We start from the raw sequence: 22,981 nt of genomic DNA, 5'->3' as shown, positions 1-22,981 counted from the left end.
TGAAAAATACAGACTACTGCAGTATACACTAACAAAGTTCAGTACACTTCAATTTACTACAGGTTACTATAGAAATACTAAAGTATACAGTACACTATTTGTTAATGTGGGTATGGTTAAACCATGGTTGATTTATGGTGAAATGAAGAAAAACAACCATGAATTTATTAAATTAATAGTTCAGCAAGCATGTTTTTGGTTATTATTTCTATTACCCCAGTTTTACTACAAATACCATAATTAAACTATGATGGCAAAACCATAATGATTTTTAGGAAGGGCTCCTTTGATGTAATTCTTTTTGTGTTTTAAAGGGGAATTAAGAAAGCAATTAACTAATCCAGTCACACCTGATACATATAGCCACAGATTGCATAAGTATAGCGCACAGGTAAGAACCACGTGGTTACTTAGCAACAGAAGAAAAAGATTTGGTTGCTAAGAGACAGCAGCGGTACACGCAGTCGATTGTCACAGTGTATACATTTTAAAATAATAATGAAACTGTTATGAAAAAAAAGAGGACCAGAAAGGGGAATGTAATTCCCGGTAGAATTGGATCCATTAATTTGAATGTTGTCTTATGTCACAAGCAACATGTCAATGATTAGTTCTCCCACCCCACATGCTGTTTAAATGCGTGCTCGTATTTACTCTCCTTTACGTTCGTGTGACCGGAGAGAGAACAAACGGGCTGCTGCTGACTGACATCCACTGAGCTCCAGAGCGGAGGTCTCGGCTTTATCACATTCAGTTAACCTGTGATGCTGACCCGGTGATGCGCAAGGTCTCGGCGCGGTCCACTACACCGCTTTTACGCGCAGGCGTTGATGGATCTGTCCGTTAACCACAGACGAACATACGCGCACCGTGCCGCGCGCTAGGTCTTCCCGACGTGAGCGAACAGGATAGTCGTCAAGGACGGGTCACTTCTTCACCTGAATTCCTCCAGAGAGTGTGAGAAATCGATGAGAAACATCGTGCAGGTGCGCAGCACCCCACACCAATCCAAGAATGGAACTTCTTACCTGGGTATGAGGTAAGTGACTGGAGTCATTTCTGTACACGCTATACATTTGTACCGACGGTCGAGCACGCTGCTCGTTTAAGATTTATGAGGATGACAAACGTTCTCGATATTTATTTATTAAGGGTGTGGCGTTTAGAATAATGTTAACCGGGTGGGAGTATCCTATCTGTTTTACTTGCTCTACCAGTTGCATCTACAAATTGCATTGTACTAAGCATTGTGCCATACTGTCACTAAGTGGATTTTAAAATACTGAATAAACACCATATTCACCTACAGTAGCTCTATAAGAATAGCTTACACACGTAAAGAGGTGCTGTTGAATATGTTTCTGTGGCAATTTCTATAAATATCTTTGCTCCATTTATATCATCCCGACCCAGTTTAGGTGCTTTGTATTAATAGAGCATTGTGGTTTTACATGATGTGATTAACCGACCATAAAAAACAACACAAAAGGTGTAAACTGCAAAAACATAGTCAGACTGCCAGATCTGTCAGATCTGGAACTATTTGAATCGAATGTTTCACCCAATAAAACACATCAGTTCTGTATGAATCCCATTGAAAACAAATGTTTGCATTCAATGTATTTGGTTAGATGTATATCAAATTGGTCCAACTTGTACAAAATGATATGAAACAATTACTACACTTGAGGTCCAAGTCTAAACACGTTGTTAAAGGAAAAGTTCACCCAAAAATGTAAATACTGTCATCATTTACTCACTCTCTAGTTGTTCCAAACCTGTATAAATTTCTATGTTTGGCTGAGTAGAGAGAAAGATATTTGGACGAATGCTTGTAACAAAACAGTTCTTGCACCCCATTGACTACCATAGTAGGACATACAGTATACATAGTAACACCTCATATATGATTTCAAGTAATATTTACAAAAAACAAACAAGTAAAGACTACTGATGAAAAGATAACTAGGACTCTTGTTAAGAAATATTAAGTATATTTAGAAGCATTACTTAAGTAAAATTTACAAACAAAGGATGAGTAAAATTTACTTGACCCCGTACTTGGGAATTTCTAGTTAAAAACTACTTATACATGGGTTTAGCCTTTACTTGGATAGTGCTGATCAATTTACTAACTTTCCTGATTGAAAAACGTTTCCTAGCTTTTTTCAAGTAAACTTCCCTTCCAAATGTTTTTCAGTGTAGTCAAAAGTACTCCAGAACTGTTTGCTGTCCTACATTCTTCAAAATATCTTCAACAGAACAAAAAATGATAAAGTAATTTTTCCTACTATGGTAGTCAATGGGGTCCAAGAACTTTTTGGTTATGCGCATTCTTTCAAATATCTTGTGTTCATCAGAACAAAGAAATTTATAAAGAGTTGGAACAACTCGAAGGTGAGTAAATGATGACAGAACTTTCCTTTTAAAGCTGGAGTCACTTTTCTTTCAGAGGTCTATGAATGGGACTGTGCTGTGGCCACGACGGCTCTCCAGTCAGGACTATGTGCTGCCCGCGCACCCCTTTGAATGCACTGGCCAACTGTTTGCGAGAACAGGGAGGGCGGGGGGTCCCACCGGGGACGAGCTGGAAGCAGGGTAACGCCGGCTCCTTTCCGAATCGCGGTGCTGGGGGCCCAAGGGGTGGGCAAAACAGCGATTGTACAGCGCTTTCTTCACTATGACTACAGTGAGGTACCAGTGTCCAGTAAAGCACGAAGGGTTCACCTTTCTGCCGCAGTGCTCAACGGTCATGTCCATGACCTCCAGATCACAGATTATCCGGCCATCAGCAGCTTCCCTGTCAGCACTCTGCAGGTACTGTGACCGACATACCGGAACATTTGACAAAAATGTAATAATTTACAGCAACAACTCTATATCGGGTCAACGTTTTTTACTCAAAGAAAACAAGTTCTTCAACAGAAATTAAATGGATAGTTCACCCCAAAATGAAAATTCTTTTGTCATTTCAAACCTGTATGACTTACTTTCTTCTGCAGAACACAAAATAAGATTTTTGGAAGAACACTGGTAACCAAACAACATCGGCCCCCATTGACTTCCACTGTGTGGACACAACACCACTGAGACATTTCTCAAAATACATATTTTTGTGTTTCACGAAAAAAAGTCAGACACAGGTTTTGAATGACATGAGGGTGAATAAATGACAACAGAATTGTTATTTTTGTGTGAACTATGCTTTTCAATTTAGGTGACTTTGTTAGCGAATGTAATAGAGTTGACATTTTGAAAGTATGTGCATTCTAGAAATGTTAATAACAGTCTAGTTTTAATAACGTACACAAAATGTGCTTCTTGTACCTTTTTCAACTACCTACAATAAGCATTTGTCTCGACTGTAATATGCAGTCTCTATGATTTTTGAGCTCATTAATCGCATACATGTATTTCAGCAATTTCCTAAAACGGAAGATAAATCATGATTTGCAATCTTATACTTTTTCAGTACGCACAAGAATAATCATTAAGTTTAAAAATATATATTTTACAGAGAATTGCACTGCTTCTTGCAATCCACAGTACTATTAATCATATTAGACCTAGCAACCGTAAAAGGAAACTGAGAATTTTTTTGCTTTTCATTAGTGTAACAAGGTATTTTTATGCAAAACAAGAGCTTTACATTGCCATTTTTTTACCATTGAGAGCTAAAAATCCAAGGCCGTTTGTTTCAGCTCACATTTCTTTGTCAGAGCTGTCACACAGATTCAGTGCTATTTCTTTCACAACTTTACTTTTATGGAACTTCGCACATATTGTTCTCTACTGGTATTTCCTGTCTCAGTCAGCTTGAATCATCAACTGTTTTCATATTTTATCTTTAAACTCTTTCCCCGAAATCCTGATCATTTTAGCAAATATATCAGAAAAAGTATGTTTTCCTCAAAAATAGAGGACAATCTTGAAGTAAGTGGTTAAAGAAAGTATGAGTGGCCTCAAGCCGTCTTAGTTCAGAAGATTAAGAATACTGTGCAAGCTCAGCAGATCTTGTGTCTGCATTATCTGTTGTACTCGGCTGTCTCCTCCAGCTATAACTTTCTCTAAAAAGCGTAATAATTTCTGAACGATCAAAGCAATTATTTTAACAGGACTAACACGTGTCTCATCAAATCGCTGTTGTTATTATAGTAGAACTTCACTGAGTCTGTCCCTTCAGATTTGGTACCAATTACACCCCATTTCAAATATAACATCAAGTTCCATAAATACAGCTTGTTGTGTTCTCTACCTGCGCAGGAATGGTCAGACGTTTGCTGTCGAGGCATTCGGAGCGCTCACGTCTACATCCTGGTATATGACATCTGCTGTTTTGACAGCTTCGAGTATGTCAAAACCATGCGGCAGCAGATCTTGGAGACCAGGTACGTGAGGAGAATCAATCCTTTTCTTTATTTCACTCCCTTTCGTCTGCCTTTTTTCACTCTCTTATCTTCCCATTTCCCTCATTTGCCTTTTCTTGCTCATCTTCTCTTTGTTTTTTCCCTTTCATCTTTCATACGCCTGCCCGGTGTGATGGTTTCTGTAATTACAATGAGAAAAGGAGACTCTTCCTTAATCACGGGCTGCCGGCACACCGGGTCATTCCCGTAAGACCTAAAATCAAGAGTAATGCCTTCACTTTCCTCTCCGGTGATTGCGAGGGGCATGTAATGTCATCATTAAACAGCCAATTTGATTGATTTTAGGCAAGACCTTGCTTTGTGACTGACCTGATTTGATGTTGTTGCTGTATTTGGCTTTACTAACATGTTAGTTTGATATCTTTTTGATATCATTCACTGTTGGACTTGTTATGCACTTGTCAACACTTTGGTGCTGTTTGAAATTCATTCACACATAATGTGAATTATGTGGTAACACTTCTTTATGTTCTGCTGAAGCCAATAAACTGGTGTTTGGATAATAATTACTATTTTTAAGTTAGTCAGACAAGATAAGAGACCATTCAACTTTAGTGACACAAAATAATGACTCATTGCCACATAGACAGGACAACGTTTAAAAAAATTCGATTAAATTTGAAAATATAAAAATATTTATTTAAAGCCAGTTTCATAGCAACTAGCTAAACTTATCAAAATGATCAAATACAATTATGTTGTAACTAAACAAATAAATTAAAACATTATATTTCATCTTCAGTGTTGTCGCCTTTTGACTAGAATTTGCAGAAATGTTTTTTTGTCTTTTTATCAAGCAGCTTCTTGAGGTCTCACCCTAAGATGATTTTTAAACTATATTCAAGTGGTTTTCATCTATTCTGTGCTCTTATTGGCTGTTCTTTCTTCATTATTCAGTCAATTTCATCTATTTAAAAAAAAATTATCAAATAAAATTGTTAGTTTTGTCATGAAAAAACATGTTTGCAAAATTATATTTTTGTCTACTAAACTGATTTCAGACATTCAAGCACACGTCCTCAAATCAAATGTTTTTTTAAATAATGAGAAACAGTTCACTCAAGTGTCCCAAAACGTTTGAACGGTATATTTTGTCTCTCAAACACTTCCACCTTTTTGTCAAATCCTTAACCAATGATTTTTCTCTCTCTTTTAGAAAAGAGAAGATATAGAACTTGTGCATAGACTGATCGTTTTCTGATGTTTGGACTCTTTTCATCAGGGGGTTAGGAAAATATAAACAGATGATATTGGTTATAATACATGTACATTCTCTGAGAATTTACTATTTAAGTTTTGACTGGAAACGTCACATCTATACACTGGAATGCTTTTGTGTGGCAGTGAAATAGACACAGTGACGCTCCATCAGCATGAAATCATCTCAGTCACTGATTGGCTGGTGAGTCAGTGTGGGTGTGAGTGCTGAGCGTTTCACTCACAGATAGATTTATTGTAATCAATGGCGTCAGCTGTCATGCTTTGCTTGCGTCAAGGTCCGTGGAGTGAAGCAGACAGTTCCGCTGACAAACATTCATGTTTTATTGATCCAGCCAGAACACAATTAAGTCACCTTGGACCGACACTACAGCATCTTCCGCACAATAATGGGTCTCATTCATGAAACATTCATAAATATATGAACGTTTACTTTAATCGATATATTCTCCTCTGTCTTGTCAGTCTATGGTGCGCGTTCACGAGAGCACTTTGACGCATGCACATTCAGTTTGAGAATATATCCATTAAAGTCGTTGTTTGGTTTGTCTTTCGCACAAAGTATTCTCGTAGAAAAAATTCAATTGAGCCACTATGAGGGGATGGACCAATTTAACGATGCCTTTAGTTGCCTACTTGTGCGCACTTCTCTGAACTGAACTGTGTTGCATGTTTGTGTGTGTGAATAGTTAAATTGATTGTATAAAGACTAAATAGGAAAAAAACATATTTCCAAGTAAGAGTGGAACTTTTTCTTGATTATTGGTTTAAGAACGGCTTAATTCTGGTAGATCAGTTATTTAATTCAAATGGTTTCCTTTTCACTTTTGATTAATTTTGGGTTTTTTACAAAAACAAGTTTTTGATGCTATATCTCCTAAGGTTTTATCTTTAGTTAGACACCAACAAAGAATTAACACTCAACTGTGGTCCCTACCTAATGTTATAAATACCTATGTAGGCGGGATCTGTCTGTCTTCAAACTGTAAAAATAATGCGTAAGAACTTTATTTCAAAGAAACATTGTGTCTTTGCCTTATGTTCATTAATTTTGGAACCGGTTCATAGATTGTATTGGATGGAAAAAGGTTTGGCTACTTCCCAATTCATATTTAATCGCAAACCAAATGAAGGAAGTTTAAACTTATTCATAGAATCTACCCCACAAAACATTTCCTTATGAAATTTAAAAACGATATAGATACGAATTGCACTTTTTTTAATAATTGCTTAGAAACTGTGGGTCATTTATACTGGTACTGCCCATTTGTGAAAGCTTTTTGGGAAAATGTTTGTGATTTTATAGAATATTGATAGAGATTTTTGGTGTTTTGGAGAATCAAAGAATTTACCATACTAGCGATTGTATTTATATCATTGATTTGATCATTTTGTTAGCAAAATTTAATATACACAGATGTCAATTTTCTGGAAGAAAACCCTGTTTTATTTCCTTTAGAAAAGAAATGGAACGTTATGTTGATTCAGTTCGAAAACGTTCAAAATTTGTAATTTCTTTAATATATTTTTGTAAATTCCCCCTAGTGTTTGTTTATGTCTATGCTTTGATATACTGTCAATAATAAAAAAAAGTATTGAACACATCAACAACAAAAAAATGTGTTCTGCTCGTGTTTCATGAATGAGGCCCAGAGAAGAGTAAAGGGATTTGATTCACTGATCTGATCTGTTAATTACCAATAGAAATGAGATTCCCGGCAAACTGTTATAGAAAAGTTCCTTGTAGAGATCACAAGAGCGGTGGTTAATTAATCTCTAATAAGACAATAGCCACCTGTCCTGTCAGTTCCTGTTCTGATCTCAGCTAAATGTCTTGCGGCTCTGTTCACATTCTTGTCTGTTGCTGAATCTGTTGCTCGGTTCCAAAATCTCTTCTAAAAGCTTAAGATGTCATATGTGTTTCTAAAGCTAAGGCTGTTCCAAAATGTTTAAGGCTCTTCCTTCCGGTCAAATCTGAAGACTGCATTGCATCCCATCACAATGCAGTCCCTGAATGCATTGGGAGAAGTTCAGTGAAAATCATAAATGATTTGATTGAAAAATGATTTTGCTTTTCTTTGGATTTAAATGGTTTGTTATGTTAGCTTATTAGAGTTCTGCAGTGTTAGCTTAACACATTTAAACACATTCTTTCATGAAAGCATAAACTGTTGCGCAGCACCCCTGGAGCTCAAGTTCTTGAAAGAATTGTTTATTTTTTCTATAAATTATTTTTTAAGTAAAGTAATTATCTAAACTAAACATTCTTAAAACAAAATATATTCTCTTGAGAGGTAAAAGCATTTATGTTTAGAGAATGCCAGTGACATAAGAAAAATAATCTTGTTTTTTGTTTTCATTTTTTCCCTTATTATACTCCTTATTATGGCAAAGATCTTTTTCTCATTTTAATCATAACCTTCACAAAATTCTTCACAAAGTCGAGACATAAATGCCTTTACCACTCATGTGAATATGTTTTGTTTTAAGAATGTTAAGTTTAGATAATGGTGTCAAGAAAAAAGAAGCAGAATTTTGTGAAGTTTAGCTTAAGACAAGCAAAAGATGTTTACCTGTGAGATAAAGAAAAGTAATCTTGTTTTTCTTTTTTAATTATTTTTCTTATCCATTCGGCGAACACACTTTCCTTGTTTAAATCAAACTTCACAAAATTCTTTTAGATTTCTCTGAAGTCAAAACATAAATGCTTTTAGCTCTCGAGTGAATATTTGTTTTAAGAATGTTTAGATAATGGATTTTGGAAAGCTAGACAGAAAGCGTAAAAGAATCTCCACCAGAAACGCTTTACAAAGAATTTTGTGTTATGCTAAGTTATGCTTAAAATCAAGAAAAAGATGTTTGCCAATGGAATAAGAAAATATCTTCTTATATTTGAATTAATCATTTATCACAGTTCTCTATAAGTAAAAACATCTCAAAGTTGTTTTAGATTTTTCTCATTTCTAATTTCTAAAAATGTTTAGATAATTTAATTGGAAAACCAGACAAATAAACAGATAAAGATTTTTTGCTGTGTTGTGAGTGTATGGGGAATCATGGGCTCGAGTCGTGACAGGACACGACTGATAGAAAGTGCTGGTGGCTCCTGTCAATTCAAGACCCACACTCACCCCCTGTCTGACAGCACAGGGTCTACAGAGGTTTGGGAGTAATTGAGTTTCCAACTCATACTTATCCGCACGGACACCCTTTAAACACATTCTCCATGTTTTCTTTGATCCCATGATCGCAAACAAGAAGGACATTCCAAAGAAAAGGTCAGCTTTGATTCACAGTTTATATGAGCTCGGTCCAGCTCTGTGAATGCATGTTTCTGACCCAGTGATTTGAAACAATTGGAAAACTATTAGTCTTTTTTTAGAGCTGTCAGAGACAGTGGTCATCTCAGGCAGAGATAAGGGAAGAGACATGCACTCAGGGATCTCTGTTGGAAACAGGAGAGGCTGATAACAGAGCCCAGCGTCTCTTCCTGATGGCTGTCACAGGGACGCCTGCGGACAGTATAATACAGGAGGCTCATCATTGTCAGCAATGGCTCTCTGACCATCAACACTGAAATTAGCATGACATCAAACAGATTGATTTTTACTGCCTTTTTATAATGTGATTTTCAACATTGAAATAGGTGGTCATGAATAGGTATCCTACAGATATAAATGTAGGGTTTTAATTTTTATTCTTATAATGTATAAATATTTAAAATATTGCAATGCAGTTTATTATTATGTAAACATTTTCATAATTAATGTTTTGTTTGGCAGTCAGGGTTTCCATGTCATCAGTTGTCCGCAAAATATGGGCTACTTAGACTGTTGCTGAGGGTTGTTTTGTATTCCATGAGTTAAAGTTGGATAGAGTTTGTTCATCAGCGGTAATCTTTACATTAAGATTATTTATTAAAACTGTGTGTTTATCATAGCTACTGTACAGTGCACATTCAAGAAGAAATTGTGTGTAATGCATAACAGTGACTATAAAATATGTATTTTATGGAAGTGATTTTTCGGTTTTGGTGTTTAGATTTGGGTCTTTCGACTAGTTTTGATAGGCCTTTGGGCAGGTTTTGTTATGCAGATCTGGCAACCCTGGTCACAGTATATTACCATAATCAGAATATTTATGCTTTTGTAAAATTACAATCTGTGTGAAGTACAATAGCATATTTCAAAACACACTTATATACAACAAAATTATTACATTCAACATACAATTATACATTATGCACTGAAATGACATTTTATTTGTTATTGCAACGTGTTACACTTTTATAGCTAGATGGCTATAGAATTTATAACTTTTGTATAAATCATATAGTAAGTTTTTCTCATTTACATTTTTTCAAAGCTAAACTTTTGCTTCTAGCTGTCTGTAATGAATCCTGTTCAGTCAGCCCTGATTTCAAGATTTATGAAGTACAGCATTCACTGCATAGTTTCCCATCTTCCAGTTTCTTTTTACAAGTGTTCATGTGTAGTATTGCATTTTCATTCTATATTAATTGCAAAGATGTTACCAGGTTTCAGAGGGTATAGGATCCATTGTAAATCTATATTGATAGCCCACTACTCTGAATATTCGGAGGGACATGCCCCTGCCAGTGTCTACAGTGGTTATGACATTGATTTACAGTGTTTTTTGTTATTGTTTCACAGGGTCATGGGCTCTGGGGACACTCCTATTCTGATTGTGGGCAACAAGCGTGATCTGCAGCGAGGTCGCGTCATCCCCCGGCACAGGATATCTGACTTAGTCCGAAAGAGCTGGAAGTGCGGATATGTGGAGTGCTCTGCAAAGTTCAACTGGCATATTCTTTTGCTGTTCGGCGATGCGCTCCGCAGTGTGGGATGCGCCCGGTGCAAACACATCCACGCCACCATCCGTTTCCAGCGAGCGCTCAGGAGAGAGCGTTGTGTCCTGATGTGACATTCACAGTTTCATCTGTAATGGATAGTTAAAATGGTCCATGGGATTTTTCAGGTTATGGATGCTTCATGGTTTCCTGGTCATATAGAGAGGTACAGTAACACTTGCCAAGGATGTCGCATTTGGGATTTTAATAGTACAAAGACAGACGTGGTCGAAAACAGGAAGTCAGTCCCTGTTGCTTCGTACCTTTAGACTGATGTCTCCGCATTTAGCCTGGAAGAACGCAACTTCTCTGCCTCATAGCCTGGAAATCCAAACTGGAAAAATAAAACAGCATTACAATAGCTCTGTTCTGTCATTGCTTATGTTCAGGCCGGGACAGCAAATGAGCACTCACCTATGCTTATGCTGAGCCAATGCTAAAGGGTCTTCAGCACCTGATTGATTTACAAAGCCTGTGTCATTTTCTTCTCATGAAAAGTGAAAATGTTCTTAAGAAAATATTTGAGAACTTTTTAAGAAGGAACATTCTTACGAGCTTCATATAGTTTATCTTTAGAACAATCTTATATTTTGTCTTAAGAACAGTTTCTTGAATCCGGCCCCAGGTGCCCAAAATAGGCACCTCTCATTCTGCAATACTCCACAGAACACAAACCAGAAAAGAGTCTAGTTTCTGTGGATACTTTATGAAGGAACTTTTGATAGTGTATTATCCCAAAAATCTCATTTATGCCAAGGCACGAAAATTTGTCAAATTCATTTATTCATTGAAGAATATTATCTCATAGTGTGTTTTGATCATATGATCATAAATTGTAAAGCCCACATGTTTAAGCAGAGGACAATATTCATGCGAGACAAAGAAAAATGTATCTTCCTTACTGATTTTACCCAACACTTAACAAATCAGCTAATGACGCACAACCCTGTCTGAACAAATACATGATAAGCACATGTACGTCTAATGATGACTGTAGTCTAATAAATGGATAGACACTGAAAACAAATCCTTTTTTTGTTTGGTGAGATCAACAGCCACATTAGTATCTCTTTTTCATAACCAATGTGTTGTAACCGTTATTGTAATAACTACAGTTATTGTAAAATCTATAATAAAGAGGTAATTTATAGCTGGAACAGTATAAATCAATAAGGCAAAACACAATGTAGCTGAGTGAGACTGAGCTAGTGTGCACTAAAGCTTTGCTGTTATGAGTTGTTCTGTGGACTTTTAGTTTGTATCTTCCTATTTCCTGTATTGTGTTGTAGTCTTTCTAGTTCTTTTGTTCATTGGTTCCCTTGTGATTGTCTCCCCAGGTGTGTCTTGTTAGCTAGTTACCCCTGTGTACCTATATAGCCTATAACCCTAGTGTTTGCGATGTTATTTGTCAGTCTTTGTTTTTCGTGGAGTTTTGTCTTGGTCTTCATTGTATTCATTCCATAGATTATTTTGTTTTGGTTTTGTCCTGTTTTCTTTTCATTAAAAGTTTTTACTGCATTTGGATCCACTGCCTTGTTTGCCTGGGTTTCTCTTTGTTACAGAAAGACTGACCTAAAAATGGATCTAGCAGTATCCCTCGTCAGTATGCGGCAAGATAATCGTATCCTCGAGGACCATATTCAAGACTTTCTGGACATTTCAATTTACTCTGATCTCCCAGTTTTTTTCTGTTATGGATTAAACCAACCACTTCAAGAACACCTCATCCATAATGGTCCTCGAAGGTCACTAGTGGAATGTCTGGATTACGCCTTGTTGACGGTCGGGTCCCCATGGTTGAGACTGAGGAGGGAGCTTCCCCTAAAAAAATTGGTCCCAAGCCTGGTGGTCCCAAGTCCCAGAGGTGTCTGAGGTATGTCCACTGTACTTCCTGTGATTGCTACAGCTCTGGTGTGTGTGGTCTATGCTCTGTTTATCAACCTGAGCCAAGTCCAGTCCAAGAGTCTGTTCCTGAGTCTAGTCAAATCCAAGAGTCTGCTTCTGAGTCTAGTCAAGTCCAAGAGTCCGCTCCTGAGTCTAGTCAAGTCCAAGAGTCCGCTCCTGAGTCTAGTCAAGTCCAAGAGTCCGCTCCTGAGTCTAGTCAAGTCCAAGAGTCCGCTCCTGAGTCTAGTCAAGTCCAAGAGTCCGCTCCTGAGTCTAGTCAAGTCCAAGAGTCCACTCCTGATTCTAGTCAAGTCCAAGAGTCCGCTCCTGAGTCTAATCAAGAGTCTGTTCTGCCGAAGCCACCAGGGGTTTCACCCAGACCACCATCTGCGCCACCTGCTGGAATGTCCACTACACCTGCTCTGCCTCTGCTCTGGTCACCGCCCTCTGTTCTGCCTCCACCACCATGGCTGCCAGCTTCAGCTCTGGTCCTACTCTGGTCGCCACCCACTAAGCTGCTGACTCCACACTGGCCTATACCTCCTGCTTTGCCTCCAGCTACGCCCTGGACTACACCTCCTGCTCTGCCTCCAGCTCCGCCCTGGACTACACCTCCTGCTCTGCCTCCAGCTCCGCCCTACCCTGCCAGTTCTGCCCTGGACTCCGCCTCTGCTCCACGGCCCAGGCCCGCCTCTAAATATTTTAAATTTTAAACATTTAAATCTCACAACATCAATCATTTTTAAATCATTGTTAATAAATGGCTTCGTTCCATTTCAAGTTAAATGGCAGGTTTACAATTTAATGTGGTGCTGGAATGAAGATATTTTTACAAATAAAGTTTTACAGTGAGTTGTATAGTACACAGAATCATGGTAACAGGGTTGACATTTTAAGACCCTGTTAAACAAAATATTACCAAGATACAACAGTGGAACTGAATAAAATATGCCCACCATGAAGTCCATTTAATAATGTCAATGATCAACCCGTTCTCATCAGTCTGCCTATAAATAACACAACTTTACACTTTCCGATTGCTTAAAATACATATGCTAATGAGCAATTTTGCATACATGTGATACGCATATCCTTCCCATTAACTTCTGTGGAGAGCAGATGTGTCCAATGACACGACGATATTATATACTGCAGTGTAGTTTTGCCATCATGACGTGTAGGGTGTGATGGTTAATTTAATCAGACATCGTATTTTGTGTGTTTATTATTTTGTTTGCACAATTTAGAAGTATTTGAGCATGTGACCGACCCGAACAGTTTGTATATTATACAATATAAAACACAACACATAACAGGCAGATATGGCTACAGATGCTATTTATTCAAAAAGTGCAATTATTTGAAGTGTTGCAAGGCCGAAGAACAGACCCAAAAGCAATAGCGATTCCCTTCTCCATCCACCATAAAACTCGGATCAAAACGGATTCAAAAATTTCAGACTGCGATATGTGATTATGATTAAGTTGTGAAACGGCATTGGCTCTCGTGTGTCTTGTGACAGGTCGCGTCATTACGTTAGCATTCGCCATGAAACAGCATTGGCTGTCCTGCTCCAATGCGTCACGTAAAAGCTTGAGCATAAACTTTTGAACAAGACTCAACTGTATGCATTGCTGGAGCGCGATTGTCAGCGATTAAACCTTACTGTGCTCACACAACCATATTGTATGGCTTTAGAAGACCCGGAATGCTATTTGTAATGCTTTTATACTGTTTTTTGGTTAGTGTTTGTTATAAATACCCGTGTCTGAATTCTATTTGCTTGTTGCACGTTTATATGGTTGGGAAGTGGGTGATTTTAGGTTTAGGCTAGGAGTGGGGTCAGGTGGTCCGAAATATATATTAAAGTACGAATAATACACATCTGCATCTCTACCGAAGTTAATTGGCGTATCGAATGCTCGCAACATATGAATTTGGACGATGCATTACACGCAATCGTAAACTGTAAAGTCATGTTATCTATACGCAGATTGATGAGAACAGGTTATTCATTTTGTGAAAAACACACTCCTCTTTAAAATATTAATATTTTTTCCCCTATTTAAAATAAAAGTAAACTCATTAAAACTAAAAGATAACACAAATGTGCATGGGAATGCAGTGACAAATAAAAACCAAAATAAAAAAATGTTTTTATAGCATCTTCAATGTAGCCACCATTTGTCTAGTGCTGAATAAGTTCCCACCTATTCTGACTCTTATTATTCAGTCCAAGTCATCATTTTTTCAAAACCACTTGTTAACACTTGTATTTGTTCACTATGCATTAGCTAACATGAACTAACAATACACAATACAGCATTTAAGAATCTTCATGTTAATTTCAGCATTTGCCAATACATTTTTTTAAAGATTTTAAATGAAAAGTTGTATCTGTTAACATTAGTACAATGAACTATTGTATTGACATTAACAAAGATTAATATGCTGAAATGATAAAAAGATTTTGGTTATTGTTAGTTCATGTTAGCTAATGCATTTATTAACGTTAACAAATACAACCTTATTGTAAAGTGTTTTGTCATGAAAGAAACAAATATGTTTGCACAATTATATTTTTGTCTACAAAACATGGAAACATGAGAAAAACATGAAATTAAGATAAGCTTAATGGATTTTTCTTGATGTGTTAAGAAAAATGTGTAAAAAATATCATTATCATATTTCATTCAAGATAAGTAGAGGCTGTGTTGACTGTGTGAGTGACTGCGTCATTATAAATCATTGTGGGATTCATTTTCTGAATCAGTACAAAGCAATTGTTTCTTTTGATCCAAAATCCAGAAAATTGAGGCCGTCACAGTTTCATTGCTCTCACAATCCTTAGAAAATATCTTCAAAGCGCTCCCCTCTCCTGACACGAGTCTAGGACTATTCAGATGAGGAGTTGGGGGGATGAAAGGGCCGCTGAATAAGAGAGCCCAGCTGCTGTACTGACAGACTGCAGTTCTGACCAAGCTATAAATAGCACCAGACTTATGTTAGTAGTTATTTATAAAACCAGCAGCCAAACACACTCCTGGGAAGAAGGGCCGGAGAGATGCTCGGTGGAGCTGACCTGTGCTGCATGAATAAACAGCAAAGTCATTGTCAGCAAGTCATAACGTATAGGTACAAATTTCCAGCTCCAACAACAAAAAATCTCATGCTTTTGTAAACCGAATGCCTTTGTGTGCAACCCCAAGTGTGGATATGAATTTTGATGTAGCGAACACCCACGTAGCTCAGATGTCAGCTTATTATTTCTGTCCTGTTTCTGTCATTGATAGCCCACAGCAATAAAACACCTAGTTGCGTGAGAGAACACATAATTTAGTACATGTCTGCAGGCCCTGACTGCTTTGAGTCTGTGACAAATAACAATTCACATAACATTCTATTCAAACCTTTCTGCAGAGTCAAAACGAAATTCTATGCCCAAAAGCTCAGAAGATACAAACTGTTGCTTGTATAGAAAGTGATGAATATTAAAACCCCTAAAAGAAAGAAAAATCACGGATGAGATCTCTTTAATATATCGATGATTTCTCCTAGACATCGATGAGATTAAATGGAGAGCAAATGAAAACTTTAGCTTATTTCTCCTGCGTCTCAGATATTTCTTCTGAGAAAAAGCATCGAAAATCTCATAAATGTCTCCAATGGAAATTCAGACGAGATCTTAACAATGTCACAAACTACTGAGCTCAGATTGCCAATTCTTCAAAAGTCAATACTACTGAAGATTTCAATATCAACATTTGACCTATACAATCTAGGTTCATTTGACATCTCCACACTTTTAATGTATTTTAACAAATGTGTTTGTTTTTACACAAATGAAACAACTGAGAACTCCATCAAATCTCATCAATGACATTTTCCTCTAGGTAAACATATTGATATGTGGTGCATATTGTAGTTAACATTCTGAATTGTTCATTGGACTACACAGATCCATAAAAAAATCTTTTGATATCTATCAGAAACAACATGTTCACATTGCACCGAAAGCACTCTTGTCTAAAAAGTTGTTATAAACGAATGTGCTGTGCATGAAAAATGTGTAAAGAAAAACAGCTAAATAACTAAAAGAGACTTTTTCAGGAATTTTTTCCTATAGGCTTATTAATAGAAAATAAGAACGTAAGTAATAGTTCAAAGAAAGTAAAATACTCTCTGACTATATATGGCTTGACAAAACTGGCAGTCAACATTTTGTAGATGCCAAAAATGACTAAAAGTGTGAATTGGGCTGTCAATTATACCCATGATTCCAGATCGTGATTTGCATGCGACTCCTGGTTTGTCCTTTGGCACTTTTTAGCACTCTGTACTTGAGCATGAGATTTGGGTTTGGTCCAAGTATTACTGTGCTCTGAGCTGAAACGCTCATTTGAGAAATCGTTCTCTCTCTGTCTGGGACAACTTCCATCTTTGCAGCTTATTTTTTTGTAGAAAACTGGTTTTGGAATTTTTGAGGGTTTCCGGTCAGATCTGTGGTCACGTCGAGGTTGCACGCATGGTCTTAATTTCAGCTTGTAGATGGACGGCACCCTTTCTGGCTTCTTCAAGGATCTTCTTTGCTTCAGCAAAGAACTCTTTTGCTTTTTTGGATATTCACTTGATGCTTTACCACGAGTCATTTTTCTCTCCACATCCATTGACACCTTCACAAGTTCACCAGTGTCTTTTGAATCCATACTGGACCCCAATGAGGACCAGGAAGTGGTCATTGAAGGTTTGGAGACCTTAAGGTGAGATGAAGCAGTGTGGTCTTCCTTTACCTTTCCGTTGAGACCACCAGGAAGAGTAGTTACCCACTTCTCTACTGACGCCTTCTCCATTTTTCGTTGTGCACTAGAGAGTTCTGCCACGACTGCATCAAAACTAGCTCCATGATCACTGTTGGGTTTGTGAGATGTGCATGAATGGATACGTGCTGTCTGTTCATGATTTTCAGACTTTTTGAGGGAAGGAACTTTACAGCGGTCTGAAGAGATCTCTCCAGATCTCTGAGGAGTCTCAGCAAGGTTTTCATCCGAGCTGCTGTTGGTATCCGAGTCGATGCTTAACTGTTGCAGATTGGACAAGATTTCCTCCTCTAGGCTCTTGTAGAGAATGGCTTCCTGTGCAGGACTGAGTGGAGACAGAGTGTAGAGATAACCACCCTCTATGCCTCCCTCTTTGCCTCCTGTTTTGGATTTCGGAGAATCAGGGACACTTCTATAAGAATTACTTGAGATATTAATGTGAGAGTGTGACACCGTGTTTGGCACTTGAAGAATCTGACTCTGTACCTTGACTGATCGGTTTCCTCTTTTCTCAAGTTCGGTTTTCTCATTTGCATTGAGAAAACCATCTCCTGTGGATTTCTTAGTTGGTGTTCTCGGCCTTGTATATTGTCCCTCTGATATGACACCTGTTAACCCTTTCGTGGGAGAAAATGTGCGAAAGAATCCTAGACTTCTTTGAGGACCTCCATTGTCCTCAGGCTCTTGTATGGTGATGTTTGGAGGTTTTGGAAGCCAGCTTTGTATTACTGGGCTTAAGCATTCTTTCCCGTTTGAGATTAGTTGTGCTTTATCCTGTGACTCTCGTCCTTTTACTCCAGTTGAGGAATTTTGTCTCAGTTTGGAGACAAAGTGTAATTTGGTCCAGGTTTGACCCAGGTTCTTCTCTGGGCCTTGTAGGGGTTGGTTCTGATTGTGGTTCCTCTGAAGTACCAGGGGAGTTTGAGGACGCTGTATCTCAGGCTGCGGTGTGGTAGGACAGTGGGAAGCCCGTGGGAGACTAGTAGAGAGTCGGGGCGTTGGAGATGACCGTGTTGCCTCTCTGCCTTTTCTACTGGAGGAGTCTGTTATCCTGGTGTCTTTACTGTCAGTACAAGTGTGCGTATGAGACGGCGTACTTGGTCTCTCCCTTAATCTGGAAATACACCCACACAGAGCCGTGTCAATATTTAGGTCTACTTAAATAACAGCTACTAATGGTACCATGCATTTATAGTCACAGATCTCGATGATTAAGCATCTGTATGGCGGGTTTTACACTCAAGTGCATGTTTTTCAGATTAGGAAGGAATACATATTTTAAATTGACACATCATGGACAGTTTATATAAAACAAACCATTCACAAGATCACATAGAATCTACATCTGCAGAAATCTGTCAGAATTTCTGCCTGTATTGTGGCAATTCCAATCCAGGGTCTGTTCAATTTCAACAGAAACAAACCTCAGGAATGACAAAATCACACAACAGCAATGTGAAAGACTGAGAGAATGCATAAAGGCATGAAATTTGTGAGAAAAAAAGGCTTATTCAATTATATATTCATTCAAAAACATTCGTATTGTGATGTTGTTCATGAATATGAACTTGCTCTTTTTATGATCTGCAAACATTGCATATTTTTTGTTATATTGACCAGTTCAAATTTATATTCAGAATTTGAGAGAAATACTGTTAGTAGTTTATAGAATGAAACAAAAATGATCATTTTAATCCATCACATACCTATAAATAGCCTAGTAAAATCAGAAAAAAATATATATATATACAGTATATATGGTTGGGGAGATACATAGCCGTAGTTCATTGCATGCATAATGTTTTTAAATGTGTCTGTGATTAAATTGACAAAACATTATTTAATAGGTATAAGTATTTTGTAAGTATTTAGTAATAAGTATTTAATTTTTTGTTATTTGTCAGCTGGATGTTTTTGATGGGACACAAGGAAAATCTCTGGGGGGCCAATGCCTCCCTAGCACCCAACCCCCATCGCCACATCCCCCCCAGACATGGCACTGCCAGAAACTCAATACGCATTTTATAACTAACGATGTAAGCTACTAGATAAACAGAACTGTCAAAACGTGTCTTTAACGCTACAACAAGAGTGATTAATAAAGGTGATTTCTTACATTCCATTGACTTTATTACAGTATAGCACTTTTGTAGTATATGCGTTTTTTATGTGCAAAAATGCTCTTAATATGAAAATGACAGTATGCTCTTTGTGTGCTATATATGCTTGCATGGATAACATGCTCAAATGTCACCTTCTCAAAAACCTTTGTGTTTTTTTAACTCTTGCACACACACACACACATACACACGATAGGACATTTAAACCTTGTTTATGTTGGGTGTTGCTGAGCATTGTCGAGGTTTTAAAATCTCTTACATAAGAAATATATCTGTGAAATTCCTTAGGGTTTAGGTGGATTTCAAGCATCCTGATAGAAAGCTTTACTATTCCAGCAGGCTGATAAAAAATCTATTAGACAGGTCGGATATCAACAGTGGGTATTGACCATATACCCGTCAGAAATTGTTCATTTAAGATGCAAAAAAACATGTTGATAAACATTTTGATACATCATTATTGACACAATTCTCAGAGATAGTTTTATCTCACACTGTGTGATATTCTGCAAATGTAGGGCACTTACTTGTTAGGAGAGGGGCTGTTTCTCCGGCGGCTGGGCTGATGTTCAGGGTCGGGGGAGTAGGATGAGCGCGGTGGTGAGGGACCTGCTCTTTGGGTTCTGTAGGGCGATGAAGAGGACCACACAACTGGCTGAAGAGGAGACTGAGATCGGCTCAGCAGAAGAGTGGTCTGAGAACCACACTGGGCATCAGACTGGGGTGTAGTTAACCTCTCTTTAATCTCATGGACTGGAGTAGCTGGATGTTGTGTCAATTTATGGACTGTCGTTTATGTATATGCAAGGAAGAAATAAAGAGGTCATGGTTTACCATCATCTTTTTCAAGGAAAAAGTCAATATCATAACATTTCATTTATTTTTTAAACACTCATTCACATTTTGATGGAGGTAATAAAATAATGCAGGTTTTGAAAGACATACTATAAGGGTGAGAACTGTTTTGCGGAACTATCACTTCAAATGTAAAAATGTATTTACATTGAATTACTTTATTTTAACCAGAAAGAAATGACTCATAATAATAAATCAATTTAAACGTTAAAAAATACCAAAAAAAAGTTTTTGTTAGAATAACTACATCCTGAAACACATAATGTAACAGGTTAAGTGTGATTGTGTGCACGTACTGAGAGAAGTGCAGCGACAGGGATCATGTTTGTCGAGATAGTGCTCCAGGGTGTCCCATCCTCCACCTACTCGCACCATAATATGATTCCTCAAGATCTACACACACACACACACACACACACACACACACAAACATCTTAAATCAAGATTTATGAGCAAATACCATCTGCAGTTTATTGCTGATCTGTTCATAAACCAGTTTTATCACAGAACCATATCCACAAAACAGATTGTGTTAGAATCTAAGAATAAAGAATCTGAGATAGATCAACACACTCCGAAAAATAATATCAGAAAAATGAGAAAAAATGTGTTACCCGCACAAATATGAGAGTGTTGGAGTCTCCAACCCTGTATTTGCCGTCTGATACCTTCACCATGGGGAACTGTGAAGGGCAGGTGCATCGGCTTATCAGGAACTTAACCTGCGGGCACATAAACACAGAAATATAATTGAAATGACCCACATGTCTACAATATTATCTTTAGTATTCAGCTGTAACCTGTCACTTAAATTCTCAGTAAATATTGTTAGATAAAGACCCACAAAGCAAATACAGGTTCTTGTATTTGTCCTATTCTGGAACATGTGGATGACATTTAAATGTAAGAGACTAAAATTGTATTGGTATGAATTTGTTATCTTTTTGTTGTTAATATGAACTGTACATTTTTCAAGCATCCTCTATGCCATTTCCTTTTAAGCACTGTTTCTATACTTTGCAGTATTATTTATAATATAATATAATAAATAAAAATGTCGGATTCTTGTAAAAATCTCATGATGGCAAATATAGATCTAAATCATTGTGTTTGGACACAATGTTTTAACATTTGAAATAAGCATGAATTAAATTCAGTATAATAACATGTAGTATAAATTAGTTACAATTAAAATAAGACGTTGGTGCTTAAAAGAACAGTAAAAATTCTGCTATCATTTATTCGCCCTGTCATTCCACTGGAGATTCTGAAGATATTTTAAAAATGTCTCATTGGTTTTGTCTCCATACAATGAAACTCAATGAAAGCCAATGTAATTTGTTATATTTTTCAAAATATCTTATTTTGTGCTCTGCATAATAAAGGCATCAATGTTTTCAATGTCATGAGGCCGAGTAATGAAAGAATTGTCATTTTGGGGTGAACTAGCCCTTTAAATCGTAGTCTTCAACACAATAGCACGCATGCATATGATACATAGTATCATCTTTGGAGGATTATTTTTGATTTGCACCATTTCGTCCAGGTTCTGGCTATTTATTAAGCGCCTCTGAGGTTTGGGCTGGATAGTCTCCTCCATCTCCTCGCGAATCTCCTCCTCTATCTCCTGCTCCAGCTGAATAAGGACCGGTGAAGCCATGCCAAAACGAGAGGCTCGTCTGGCCACCTCTAGAAGACACAGCACAAAATTCTTCTCGTTCTTACGCAGGACAAGGTCATCTGTCTCAAACATCAGGACGTCTGTGGTGGGATGGAAAATGAGAAAAACAAGTGGATTTCGAAAAACTAAAACGTAATTGAACAAATAGTACCATCTAGTGGTGTATTTAAGAATTTCAAGCAAATAATTTTCTTAGAAACATTGTTTTTGACCAGTAGTGATAATTATTTATTTGACAGGTATAACTATCTAATTTGACAAATACCTGGAACGCCCATCTCTTTTCGACACCAGTTGATGAAATTAGTCACATTGTCCCTGGCCAGGAATGTTGTTGGATGGGCAGAGCTGACAAAAGTGACTCCAGAAGCGGGCAGCTGCATCTCCGCGGGTCCGACCGTCCTCTGAAACTCATCCGCCACCCGCGTCACGTTATTGGCGTGCGCACAAAGCAGTGCACCCGTCTCCAGCGCATCCAAAATATTATTGACGTGAATGTCGATGTTGTATAAGTCTCCCAGCCATTCCGCCAGGTCTTCTTTCATGGCACAGAGGTATTTTTCGCTTGATTTAAAAGGCTTGATGCTTTGGTTGGATGCATGCTCTATTCCAGACATGGTGAAATCAGTCATATCATTTAAATCATCTTATTGTTTTTTTAAACACACCTGCAGAAAAGTTACTCTTCATGTTGTAACTGACAACAAAACGTCAAAAAGTACAATTATCTTCCAATCGATTTTAAAAGATGTTAGGCTAAATGAAAAGCGTAGTTTAAACATAAATCAACGACGAGACTGCATAGCATTGCTGTGCAGTTTTGTATTGCAACGTTTCTGTGATTTCTAATGTTGTCAGGGTGTAGCGCGCGCTGAATCGTCCTTGGATACCAGATAGCGTCTTTCCAAACACTCCAGTTAACCATTAACTGCCCACGTGTTATGACAAAGTGAATTTATATTTAAAGAAACTTTTTTTAATGTATTATGACTATAACATTTTAATTACTATTGTGCTTATTGCTTTATCAATGTATGGATTGTGGTGTGGATGTGTGAATGATCGCTTTCTTTCTGATTATGCATCGGACAGGAGAGGCAAAGCAGAGC

At 37.5% G+C, this 22,981-nt stretch overlaps 2 protein-coding genes across 2 annotated transcripts; one reads left to right on the top strand and one right to left on the bottom strand.

The window, feature by feature from the left end:
* The first annotated feature begins 493 nt into the window (after positions 1-493).
* Positions 494-12,274, top strand: LOC130546050 (ras-like protein family member 10B). Its single transcript, XM_057321099.1, has 4 exons — positions 494-1,039; positions 2,453-2,817; positions 4,264-4,388; positions 10,319-12,274. Exons 2-4 carry the CDS (start codon positions 2,530-2,532, stop codon positions 10,587-10,589), a joined length of 684 nt encoding a protein of 227 aa, XP_057177082.1. The 5' UTR covers positions 494-1,039; positions 2,453-2,529; the 3' UTR covers positions 10,590-12,274.
* Positions 12,275-16,634: 4,360 nt separating this feature from the next.
* On the bottom strand, positions 16,635-22,489 carry LOC130547269 (GAS2-like protein 2A). The gene is made up of 6 exons (XM_057323073.1): positions 22,138-22,489; positions 21,726-21,952; positions 20,806-20,913; positions 20,488-20,584; positions 19,864-20,122; positions 16,635-18,330 (listed from the first exon to the last, which is right to left on the bottom strand). The coding sequence occupies exons 1-6, from the start codon at positions 22,487-22,489 to the stop codon at positions 16,665-16,667; spliced, it is 2,709 nt and encodes a 902-aa protein (XP_057179056.1). The 3' UTR covers positions 16,635-16,664.
* Between the last annotated feature and the right edge of the window lie 492 nt (positions 22,490-22,981).

Source organism: Triplophysa rosa, linkage group LG2 (genome assembly GCF_024868665.1).
Source record: "Triplophysa rosa linkage group LG2, Trosa_1v2, whole genome shotgun sequence".
Taxonomy (NCBI): Eukaryota; Metazoa; Chordata; class Actinopteri; order Cypriniformes; family Nemacheilidae; genus Triplophysa; species Triplophysa rosa.
The sequence above is the reverse complement of the archived record's forward strand: the minus strand, read 5'-3'. Positions and strand labels throughout refer to the sequence as shown.